The sequence below is a fragment of the Anarhichas minor genome, unplaced genomic scaffold (genome assembly GCF_050575085.1).
Source record: "Anarhichas minor isolate MPS153535 unplaced genomic scaffold, ASM5057508v1 ptg000040l, whole genome shotgun sequence".
NCBI lineage: Eukaryota > Metazoa > Chordata > Actinopteri > Perciformes > Anarhichadidae > Anarhichas > Anarhichas minor.
Genome location: NW_027466486.1, coordinates 10,488,478 through 10,501,011, shown reverse-complemented (window position 1 = coordinate 10,501,011; position 12,534 = coordinate 10,488,478). Strand labels below are relative to the sequence as shown.

The 12,534-nt window shown below is 43.6% G+C and overlaps 1 protein-coding gene across 1 annotated transcript in view; it reads left to right on the top strand.

The window, feature by feature from the left end:
• Window positions 1–12,534, top strand: part of LOC142968292 (ryanodine receptor 3) — a 93,012-nt gene that overhangs the window by 45,465 nt on the left and 35,013 nt on the right. The window contains exons 28-41 of the mRNA XM_076108106.1: window positions 768–915; window positions 1,104–1,306; window positions 1,711–1,885; window positions 2,239–2,447; window positions 2,536–2,735; window positions 3,026–3,092; window positions 3,174–3,334; window positions 3,418–3,583; window positions 4,205–4,291; window positions 4,704–4,930; window positions 5,247–6,054; window positions 6,410–6,610; window positions 8,172–8,274; window positions 8,876–9,007. Coding sequence (XP_075964221.1) covers window positions 768–915; window positions 1,104–1,306; window positions 1,711–1,885; window positions 2,239–2,447; window positions 2,536–2,735; window positions 3,026–3,092; window positions 3,174–3,334; window positions 3,418–3,583; window positions 4,205–4,291; window positions 4,704–4,930; window positions 5,247–6,054; window positions 6,410–6,610; window positions 8,172–8,274; window positions 8,876–9,007 — 2,887 coding nt within the window. The remainder of the gene's footprint in view (window positions 1–767; window positions 916–1,103; window positions 1,307–1,710; window positions 1,886–2,238; window positions 2,448–2,535; window positions 2,736–3,025; window positions 3,093–3,173; window positions 3,335–3,417; window positions 3,584–4,204; window positions 4,292–4,703; window positions 4,931–5,246; window positions 6,055–6,409; window positions 6,611–8,171; window positions 8,275–8,875; window positions 9,008–12,534) is intronic.

Genomic DNA, 12,534 nt, shown 5'->3' with positions numbered 1-12,534 from the left:
CAACCATTCTTCTCACATTAAGTGAATGAAGGCTCATTCATTTTGCTTAATTTCGCTGATCCCTGAACGCAAGTAAGATACTGGATAGAGTGAAGAGTTCTGAAATCCCTCATTGATTCAAAGTAAGCAGCAGATGTACAACTTAGAAGGCACTTGATGTTTGTGTAAACTGGCCATTTTTCCATCTTTCCCTTCTCTGCCATTTGAAGTAAATACAGTTACACCTCTGTGTCACACGTCGGCATCTGTCTTGAAAGCAGATGCTTGGTCATATTTTCTGTGTTGTTTGTAGAACAAGGGTTGTAGTTGATGACATGAGACTGGGTAACTGACCAGTGCGTTGGAAAAATGCAAATTTCAATTAAGCCCTTCAGTGATATCTAGGAAAGCTGTGATGCCAGACCAAACAAACAACGCATGATCTGTATAACCAGCACAAGATTTCAAATTAAGCTCCACAAATCTGCTTAAGTAGTATTAATGTGATACTTCCCCGGTTGCTCCTCGAGGCCCAGTGAGAGAGAGGCTACAGGAAATGAGTGACACAGGAAAGATAGAGAGGATGATGGGCAGCAATAGCATAGTGGCAATAAATGGACAATTAACTACTCAATTACAGGGATTGACGGCACATTTGTAGCAGACAAAACAGTTGTGTGTTTCAGCTGGCCTACAGTACTTTTAATGAGAGAACCAGGGATAGTTGGAAATGTTCGTCTTGCAAATGGGTGCATGAAATCTTCTCTGACTGCCTCTCCTCTCTGCAGGATCTGAAGAGTAAGCGTAACCCTCGCCTGGTTCCCTATGTTCTGCTGGATGAGCGCACCAAGAAGTCGAACAGGGACGGCCTGCGGGAGGCCATCCGCACTCTGATTGGCTATGGATACAACATCGAGCCCTCGGACCAGGAAGGCGGTGAGTCTGACTCATGGATGTATGCCACTCTAAATGCACGGACGTTCAAATTATATAGTAGGTGACAAAATGCTCGTTACAAAGAAATGGGAAAATTGTGTGTGACTTAATTTTGTTGGAGAGGATTCAGCTGGTTTCAAAGCAGCAATCCACGACTTGACACCGTGACTATCCCTTCCCCCCTGCAGGACAAGTGGTTGAGCGGCTCAGCATCGACAAGATCCGCTTCTTCAGAGTGGAGAGGACGTATGCAGTGAGGAGCGGGAAGTGGTACTTTGAATTTGAGGCTGTGACAGGAGGAGACATGAGAGTGGGCTGGGCGAGACCAGGGTGTAAGCCAGATGTGGAGCTTGGCACGGATGAGCTCGCTTTTGTCTTTGATGGATACAGGGTAAGCCGTCGACCGAACCTAAATCAGTCGCTTGATAATCATTTGCAATGTGTGGTGGAATTCATGTTGATTACTCCACAGAAAAAGATTTTAACAGGTCATAGGGATTCAAACCTAAAGTCCAATTTCTTTCTAACTCTATGGGGTTCTAATATTGTTGATGAAGTGTATTTTTTTTACTATTGTTCTAACTTGTCCTTTTCTTTGATTTAAATACTTTATCATTCAGATAGATCTAGAAACGGATGAAAGTAACTCCATTTAAAAAAAAAAAGACTTATTTCAGAAAAAAATAATAGACTTAATTGAAAAGGAAGGACTTGAGATGGACATTTCTTGTAATATATATGCCATAACTCGCTCCTGAGTGTTTTGTTTTATGCTTGTACATGTACTGTATATAGGGCCACTGTCTGAACATGGGCAGCCGTTTGTTCGGGCGGTGCTGGCATGCTGGGGACGTGGTGGGCTGTATGATCAACATGGAGGACAAGTCCATGATCTTCACCCTTAACGGAGAGATCCTTATCACCACCAAGGGCTCTGAACTCTGCTTCACAGACTTTGAAACTGAGGACGGTGAGACAGTTTACATGTGGATATGATGTGTGCGGTAACCGAGCCGAGTTATACATGCTAAAGGTCCGGGAGTGTCAGGCTGGTGAGGGGATCATAGAAAGAGCTGTTCACTCATCTTTTAATAAAAGCTCCACATGCAGAGCCAAGGAGCAGTAAACTAGAATGACCATGCTGGGGATATAAGTGAAAATGAAGTGGCTCCCTGTAACAAAATCACCCTTATTTAATGTGACAGTTGTAAATTGCCTTTTTTTAAAGCTGGATTGATTTCCCCTCCCCTCCTGCGTGTGTTCTTAGAGGTTATTTATTCTCTCATTTCTCTCCCTCCTTTATTTCCTCTGGCCGTCCTTCAGGCTTTATTCCAGTGTGTAGCCTCGGTCTGTCTCAGGTGGGCCGTATGAATCTGGGGAAAGACGCCAGCACCTTCAAGTACTACACCATGTGTGGCCTTCAGGAGGGATTCGAACCTTTTGCTGTCAACATGAACCGAGAGGTCACCATGTGGTTCAGCAAGCGTCTCCCTACTTTTGTCAATGTGCCAAAGGACCATAACCACATCGCAGTAAGAACAAAAGCAGTGTGATATTTGGTGGTAAAAATCACAGAAATTGGTCATTGTATAATTGCAAAGACTTTCTTCCTGTTCGCAGGTGACCAGGATCGACGGCACCGTTGACAGCCCCCCGTGTCTTAAAGTCACCCACAAGACGTTTGGCACCCAGAACAGCAACGCGGATATGGTGTTTTGTCGTCTCAGCATGCCTGTAGAGTTCCACTCCATCTTCAAATCCAGTCCTGTTATTGACATGAACGGAGTCCACGAAGATGACACCCTCAAAGTCAAACACAGGTACTCAAAAGAAAATCATGAATTTACTCCATGCGGCTCCTTCCAAAGCATCATAGCTACCATATTTAATGGCTGATCCACTTCCACCAGATTGTTGACATTCATGACATCACTCGGACCACTCAAATTCAGTGTCAGTTAGTATGCAAATAATTCAAGTAGTTGTGACGCAGTTAGAGATGTTTTGGATTCATCAGATATCTTAAAATGTCTTTGAACATTACTCAGCCAGTCAGAGCTGAAGACTAAAATATCTTGATAATCACCTGTTGAATGCGGTTTTCCGATAGGTATCCATTGCGATCTGTGAGGCAAAGTGATGAAAGTAGAAGAGTGGACTACAGCAGCATCACCACGGTATTAAATAACCTTTTTTTCCCCGTACCATTTGGTTGCACCACCTACGGCGTTGGCTAACTCTTGCGTGTGTCATTGCAGTACTATTACTCGGTAAGGGTCTTCGCTGGCCAGGACCCTGCCGATGTGTGGGTTGGTTGGGTTACCCCCGACTACCATTACTATAGCAACAATTTCAACCTCAGCAAAAACCGATCGGTCACTGTAACCCTGGGTGACGAGCGAGGACGAGTCCATGAGAGGTGAGACCTTTCTTTACCTATTTTCAATCAAAATGTACTGTATGTCATCATACAGAAGGTGACTGATATTTGCACACTACTAGTGTTAGGAGGAGTAACTGCTACATCGTGTGGGGCGGTGATGTGACCAACGCGGCTCACGCATCCAGTCGCAGCAACGTGGACCTGGAGATTGGCTGTCTCATAGACCTCTCCACCGGCCTGGTGACGTTCACGGTCAATGGCAAGGAGATAGCCACATCCTACCAGGTACACATATGATGTTCAAACGTTGTTTTATATTGTGTTTTATGAAGTAGATACAGTGTATAATGATAGAATAATCTGAATGTGGAACTTTTTAAGGTCTTTTAAGGTTGCTTTTAAGCTTCCTTGTGATTTTTGCTTGTTCACTCATTCATTTGTACCTTCTGCCGTGTATGAATTAATGTTTCCATCCACCTGTAAGTCACCATCACTACATGTCTAACTCTCCTTCCACTCTTCTTTCTATCAGTTTATCCTGTTCACCTTGATATTAACTCATCTTCTGTATTTTCATATTTTCCTTTTTGAAGTCTGTGTTGTTCAATTTCAGACTTAGAACTTTCCCATTCAGACGCACTCTGAGAACTAAATCCTAAAGAAGGGTATAATCTTCTTCTGTGCTCGCTCACTGAAACTCTGAGGCTCCACCCAGCGTCTGAGTCATCCTGCCAGCCGACATTCTTAAATGATCGTGCATACACATACTAAGTAGTGAGGAGTTTCATGATGCATCATTAGCTGCTTTCCGCAAGTCATGCTCTTTTGCTGCTCCTCAAGCTTTTGATGTGTACTTCCTGTTTGGACCTATTACTATAAACGTACTGCTCTTTGTTTCCGCTCCAGGTGGAACCCAACACCAAGCTTTTCCCTGCTGTGTTTGTGCGACCCACCAGCCCTAACCTCTTCCAGTTTGAGCTGACTAAAATAAAGGTAGAGTCCCCTAATTGCTCCATTGCAACTTTGTTGCCTGTATGATGTCATAACATTGTACAAATAGGAGAAAGAAGACAGAATCCTAAAAATGCACACAGTATTGGTCGATGAAATTTATACAGCTCACAGTATGCTCCTTTTCGTTTTAACATTTCCGACCTTATTCTACCTCACACTGAGTTTAGAGATGCAGCCCCCATACAGGATTATGCTTCACACCCTTCAGCTAGGTCCACTGGGCTAATGTTTTATCATGCTTATATCTACACCAAAGATAATGAGCGCTTCACCAACACGATGGGTGCTTACGTCAGTTGTTTGGATGAGAAATAGGAAAAGATTATGTTTAACTGCTTGTTTGAAATTGAATAATAGGAATATTCCTTCCATGTTTGTTTGTCCTCTCCAGAATGCCATGCCTCTGTCATCCGCCATCTTTAAGAGTGAACATAAGAACCCAGTGCCCCAGTGTCCACCCCGGCTAGATGTCCAGACCATCAGCGCCGTGCTGTGGAGCCGCATGCCCAACATCTTCCTCAAGGTGGAAACAGCCAGGGTCAATGAGAGACACGGCTGGGTGGTCCAGTGTGTGGAGCCCCTGCAGATGTTGGCCGTTCATATACCTGAGGAGAACAGGTGCAGTGCATGGCTTAGTGTGCTTAAGTGCTTAATCTATTCAGTGCGTTTTAGTTGATCTCAAAGGACATTGTACCTAAAACTTTTGCCTAATTCCTTTTTCCCCCCTCATAAAACACTTGCAAACACATAATTTCTCAAGTATTATAAAAAAAAACAGCTCTGTAGTTCTACTAGAGGTCAAAAACTCCAGGGAGCCTTTAACGATCCTTATTTTATTATCCTATGTGGTGAATAACACCCGTCTGTCCTCCAAGTAGACTAAATCAGAACGTCTGCATGTATTTTGATGATCCTCTCTCACTTCTTTTCAAAGGTGTGTCGACATCATGGAGCTGTCTGAGCAGGAGGACATGAGGAAGTTCCACTACCACACCCTGAAGCTCTACTGTGCCCTCTGCGCTCTGGGCAACACCCGTGTGGCCCACGCCCTCTGCAGCCACCTGGACCAATCACAGCTCTTGTACACCATCGACAATCAGTACCTGTCAGGCATGCTACGTGAGGGATTCTACAATGTCTTGATCAGCACCCACCTGGAGACGGCTAAAGAGGCTCGACTCACCATGAAAGATGAGTTCATCATCCCCGTCACGGCCGAGACGCGCTCCATTCGCCTCTTCTCCGATGCTTCCAAAAAGCACCTCCCGCCAGGGGTGGGGCTTAGTACCTCGCTCAAACCCCGCCTCAACTTTGCCCCGCCCTGTTTCATCAGCACCAAACGGGAACAACATCTCTATAGTCCCCAAATCCCACTGGATGCATTGAAGGAGAAATCGATTTCAATGTTGACAGAGGCCGTTCAGGGTGGCGGCCACCACATCAGAGATCCCGTAGGAGGAGGAGTGGAGTACCAGTTTGTGCCAATCTTGAAACTCATCAGCACCTTGTTGACTATGGGTGTACTAGGTAGCGAGGACGTTCATAAGATCTTACTGCTCATTGACCCAAATGTTTTCAGAGAGACACGTGAGGAGGGGGCTTCAGGGGCCACAGACAAAGAAGGACTTACAGGGACGGAGGAGAAGGCAGTGGAAGCTGGAGAAGAGGAGGCAGCCAAAGAGGCTAAGCAGCCAATGAAAGGACTGCTGGAGAAGAGGCTGCCAGAGCCTGTCAAACGCCAGGTGATAACAAACACACACGAACAGAGCTGACATCATTATATATTTGTTAAACCTTAAAATAAACCACTGAAGGTAAATCACCAAAAGATGTAAAATCAATGAACATCTTCATCTCCACAGCTGTGCTCCATAAATGCACCACTGTAATAGACCCATTTAGAAATCAGTCAAATAGGAAATTACTCGTATTGAACAAATTATCTCTTAAATGTCTCTTCAATAAGTTGGATGATGTGAAGCCATGAGGCTGCTTGTATGTATTCCTAACAGACTTGCTCGTAACAGCTGCATCGAGGTGCGAAACAGTGACGCAACATTGTTCTTTGTCTGTCTCCTCCCCTTGTCTGTTCCCCAGATGTGTGAGCTGCTTCACTACTTTTGCGACTGCGAGCTGAAGCACCGCATCGAGGCCATCGTGTCTTTCTCCGACAGCTTTGTCTCCAAGCTGCAGTACAACCAGAAGTTCCGCTACAACGAGCTGATGCTGGCCCTCAATATGTCTGCTGCTGTTACCGCAAAGAAGACCAAAGAGTTTAGATCGCCCCCTCAAGAGCAGGTGGGATGAGGTCATAGTCGCTGCAGATTAGTTACATCTGCGAAACTAACTAATAATGTTCCGAATAGCTCAAGAAGCAGTTTCAGGTCACTACATTGTAGGTTTTCTACCAAAATGTGTTCATCAGTTAATTTACCACATCAAAGACTAAGGAACATTTACATTTTACAGTTATATACTACATGATATGATGATTATGATTGAGAGATTATATTATGTTGTTATATGTCCCCTCCATATTAGTATAGCAAAGCACTAATATGCAATGATTAATGTTGCCCTTGAATACCAAACATGTAAGATAATTTAACTTTTTGAGCAGAATGAAATAATACATTTATCTTATCCGCATACTTAAAGGATTACAGGTGTTTCTGCGTATCCTGGCTTATTAGGCTCCATGCACTAATGAGATGATAGAAGTGTAATTTGTCACCCTGGCAGCTAACTGTAGAGTGAGGAAGATGTCAATCAAACACAGCCTGCACACTCCTGACAGGAGCTCCAATCATCATCCCTGGTTAACCATTTTTGGTATCCACTGATCTATGCTTCCACATGTCAAAAATAAAACAGCATCAACACTACATATCCTCTTGAAAACCACATCATTCACTCTCTTATGTGTAACAAGATGTACATTTTCCACTGGAAACATTTACATCTTGTTTAAGTAAGACTGCCACTCCACACTCGGGGTAATGTTCGGTAACAGCTCTTTTCACCTACTCACAGTTATGTTGTGACGTCTTTACGCGCGCAGTTTCACATCAATTTGCACCTCTGTTCATGTGATTTGGACAACTCTCATGTGTCTGCTTCGTGATCTTTTTGATGCTTATGTGACCTAAAGGTGCAAATCACCCACAGAGGGCAAATGCAAGAAACTGCATAAGTTAGAACTGATGAATCTTACAGTTAAGCACGCATGAATCTATAATAACTGACCACAAAGAAAGCCTGCAGGCTCACTGCTTCAAATGGTGCATGAAACAGGATAATTCAGAGGGAGCTGTTGCATAACTTGTGTAATTTTCCACATGCATGGCTAATTTCTCTCCCTACCCTCAGATTCCCTTTTTAGTGTTTCGGCAGAATTCCCTCATTTTGTTTCCAGGAGAATGGGAGCTAGTCCTCGCTCCAAATGTTGCAAGCACTCTCTTTGTGTGCTATGAACAACGCCTCAAGGCGAACTCATCCTTCTTCTCTGTGGTGTCATTGCACCAGTGAGCGTGAGCACACACACACACACACACACACACACACACACACACACACACACACACACACACACACACACACACACACACACACACACACACACACACACACACACACACACACACAGCTGGAGATTGAGTTCAGCGCTTCACAGCTACTTTTAATGACTTGTCATGGTGTCCTTCGGTCTGTGAGAGCCGAGGGAGAATTAGCCACTTCAACTGTTTTTTTTTCTTCTTCTTCTGTGAATCCTACAATGAGATCACATCGTGTTCAGATTGCCATTGAAACTAAAGTACCAGACGTAGTAAGTGTCTGCCTTTATGTTTCCATACCTCAGATCAACATGCTGCTGACTTTCAGTGTGGGCGAGGACTGTCCGTGTCCAACAGACATCCAGGAGGAACTGTATGATTTTCACAACCAGCTGCAGCTCCACTGTGGTGAGATACAGATATTGCAAAACGTTTTATGAGCAGCTTTATTGGTTATCTCTATCTTATGTTGCTTGGATTGATTGCATAATTTAATACATATATTTTACAAAGGCAGCATGAACTGGCAGCGTGGATGGAAAATGTAAATATAGGAAAAGAAAAAAATGGAACATGGAGGAAACACATAGAGTTGTGCCTTTTCCATCTATTGCTTTAGCTGCTATTGTGTCAACATCAGCTGAATTGTTCCAGTACTTGCTCTCAGAAATGTTTTCTTTCCCAATCATCATCTCTCTCTGTCTCCCGGCACAGGAGTTATAGTCCAGTGCTTCTCACATTGCTCTGACATCTTGATGTTGTGATAAATCATTGAAATGCTCAACCCTCTGTGGTACAAACGATCTAATGGCACCGACCTGCCATGGCACGCTCTGCATAGACGGCAATGAAAACCAAGTTGAAATTGCCAAGAAATAGTACTGGGCACCCAATACAACGCATCACACACACGGCATGTCTGCTAACCCCACAGGAAGAGTGGAGATATTGCTGTAATAGGCTTTGCTCTCCTTGTACTGTATATAGCATGTCTGTTTGTGTTGTGCAGGGATCCCTATGGAGGAAGAGGAATACGAGCAAACTACGTCTATCAAAGGTCGCCTGCTGATGTTGGTGAACAAGATCAAAGGCCAGTCTCACAAAGCCGAGGAGCCCACAGAGAAGGAGCAAGCCGCACCATGTGAGGAAATCAATGTTTTTATTACTTCATATTAGCGATGCTGCCGAGTACCTGCTGTACCAGTGTACCTGTGGCTCTGGGTTATAAATACATGTCGGATTGGTTGGAGGATGAAGACTAAAGCTTTTTCATGCACACATTGGCTCACATTTTTTACTTTCTCATAAAAGCACAAGCTCGCACGCACGTCACCCCTTTACTCGCCACTACATTCTGCTTGTTTATGGTCTCTTTGCCTCCTTTTAGTACGAGCTCTCTGTCTGTGTTCTTTGCTTGGAGAGTGGTGAGAATTAAAAGCAGGAGCCCCTGTATCGCAGCTCTAGCACCCTCAGTTTTGCCTCTATTTGTCTGCCGCTGTCATGTGGACTGAGTCACCGGGTGGCAGTCATTTCCATTTCAATTTCTTTTCAATTTCATTATGGTAATATAGAGCCGGGGCGAGGAGAGGCTCCAAAAGCTTCTTCTGTCAAGATGAGAGAGGAGCGATGAGAGGAAAAATGGTTGGTGATAAAACCAAATCCTTCACCTGATAAAACCCATAGACACACGAGTACAAACACACAATCGTGAGCACACACACCGGAACCAAAAAGATTTCAATGACAGCACTTAATAACCAGGGGGCCACAGCAGTATAAATGCAGAACAAGTTGTATCTAATTTTCTATCTCAAGTACCACTCTGTGTAAGGGGCCACCAATCATGTAGCTGATTGCAAATATTACGTAACTGGTAAAAAATACATTCTGCTTTGTTTTGTTGGTCTTCAATATAGACAGCAGTGGGTTATTTTAACTGCTTGTCACTGTTTTTGAGTTTTGTTTATCCGCATATACACTGTCTCTCCTTTTATGGCATCCTTTTATACAAAGTAGTAATAAAGTAATAACTAAAGTGAAACAGGGTATTCTATTACCTCTGAGAATCTGTCCGTCACCATTCCATCCCTGTCTATTCATCAGAGTGATGCCAGTAACTGCCAGGAAGTGGCCGAGAGGCAAATGGATGAATTTGGGATGAAAAATGTGATGCTGAAAGGCTATCTCTCCATTGGGATTTGGTGTGACCCTGACATGGAGCATATAAGACCACCCCACAGATCTCCAAGGAGCAAGGCTGGATGGAAATAGAGGCGAGTGTGTATTCCTCCTTGAAAGAGTGCTTTGGATGGTGGAGGTCTCTGCAGGCTGTTGTGTGCGGGATGATTAATTGGAAGGCTGGTTTGTGGTAGCAGCTGCTGTTCAGGAGCATCACATCTACTTCTGGAACAGCTGTAGGCGTCAATGCAAGGGAATGCAGTGGAATCATTTACTATCTATGCAGGCAAATTCTTATCCGCTAAAAGTGTTTTGTCTTTGAATCATTATAGTATACATACTGCATGTTAATATTTAGTGTGCACAGACAGCATTGTTGGAGAGGTTTTAGTAGAAGTATCAAATTGGCCATTTGGGTACGTTTGGGTACCATTTGTGCCATTGGAAATTTTCTCAGGTAACTGTATAACTCATTTCCTTTCATTTACACATCATTATAGGTATTAATCCCATATAAATACAACGGTATTACGATTCACTATTACAATATAGAGGCTATTATATGCACCGACTGGTTTTCTCATTTTATCAACCACTGCTGTTTTGCCTATATGCTACTGTGCTGCTGTCTGTACCTTGATTTTGTGCATTGATTCATGCTAAACCTAGCTGAAATGATAGGTGGATGAGCTATAGAAATGTTGGAGCCAACTGCAAAGGTTTGCTAATTTTTTTTGCGTGAACTGACCTCAACCTTTTTTTTTAGTGTTCCTACCAGACAAATAGTACTGGTGGTGCCCCTCCCCTCTTCAGTCCGTGTGATGATCGCTGTTGTTTGGTTTTGTTATGTTTAGTTGACGGCATACAAGTGAGATGGTGGCATTACCAGGCTGAAAGCCTACCTATCACATATATAGTATGTGAGAAGTGACTGGGACAGGGGATATCTTTTGAGAATAACATCTTTTATAAGAAGAGGGTTTGCCAGGAGGCAGGAGGATGGACCAGAGTTGAGATGGCATGATACATTCTGTACTGTTACGCCAGCTATAACTTGTCCTCCTTGCAAAGTGAGAGCCTGAAGACACGAAAGACGCTGTCGTCTTTGCCATTATTTCATGGGAATGAAGTAAGAGGGGCACAGAAGTCGTTTTCCTCCTCTGATGAATGGTTTATCCACCAGAAGCATTTAATGCTCGGACATGATGACTTGCCTTGAAGAAGTGTGTGTGTGTGTATGTGTGTGTGTGTGTGTGAGCATAGGGATTGTGTGTGTGATCTCTCACACCATAAAAACCTCTTGACTTCCAGTTCCATCAGTGTAAGAGTAGACCGGTCCGATTTGTTTGTTGGGGTGTAGTGAAGGGAAAATGCTGGAGGGGTGTAGTCCAGAGCAAAAGCGGCAGAGACGGAAGGAGAGAGCGTGTTGGATAGTGTGACAGAATGAGCGTCAGGTGTTGGGAAGCATCTTGGCTGAGAGGAAGAAATGCCGCTTCTCATTTTGGAGCAAGCTGGTGCTTCTGCCCCTTTCTCTCTGACACCCACGCAAATGTCTGCGGCAGGATCGGTTACCGCTGACAGTGACATTCTGCTGGCTCCCCCCACACATCACTCAAAACACACATACACACACTTGCAGTGATTGACGGCCTTGTGTGAAATAGTCTTTGGACAACCAAACAGACACGGGGGTCTTAAAAACACAATCACCTAATTGCAATACTTTTAAGCAATCAATTGTGTTTTTAATGGCTCCATCTTTTATGGTTCCGAGTTGTTTAATTGATGTCTTTCTGTCCTTTGTGTATTCATACCCCAAGAACACCCTCACCCACTATTGATCAAGTTTTAATAAAGCCTTAAGGGTAGCCCACATACGAGATGTCCAAACAAATGTCTCAGTTTAACCATAGAAGCAGAATACTGTACAGAACTATTAATACTTCCCTTATTCGAGAGATAACAGGGCTTCCTCTCCACTGAAAATGTGCCTTTTCATCAATGAACTTGCAAGCTGTGTTTCTCTTTCTGATAGATTTGAAGAAAATAACTAGCTGACATTGTTGAAACACAGCTGATTGCCTCTTCTTTAGAGGCTGCGGCTTTGTAGAAGTGGCAGATTCATGCGTGTAGTTATATTAGCTTAGGTGCCGGTCTTTTTTTGTTCTGTGCTCAAGGTCTTATTTGCATCCTATGAATTTACTGCTCAAGCATGGCTTGTACAAAAGGCAGCATCCAGTCAAGGGGAGCACCGTTTAACATCATTCTAATAAAGCTCTGTGTTGAGTGTGTCTGTGTGTTTAAGGGAGAAGTGTCTTGGTGTGACCTCAATTAATTGAAGGAAGGTTATAGTATATTTTCCTCTTAAATCCAATGACATATGGTAAGGATTAGAACACGATGCTGGAGGCACTTCACTGTGGAAACAAGTGTTTCTCTGCTATTTTAAAGGTTCATAATAAATAATTCTACAGTTACCCACACCCAACA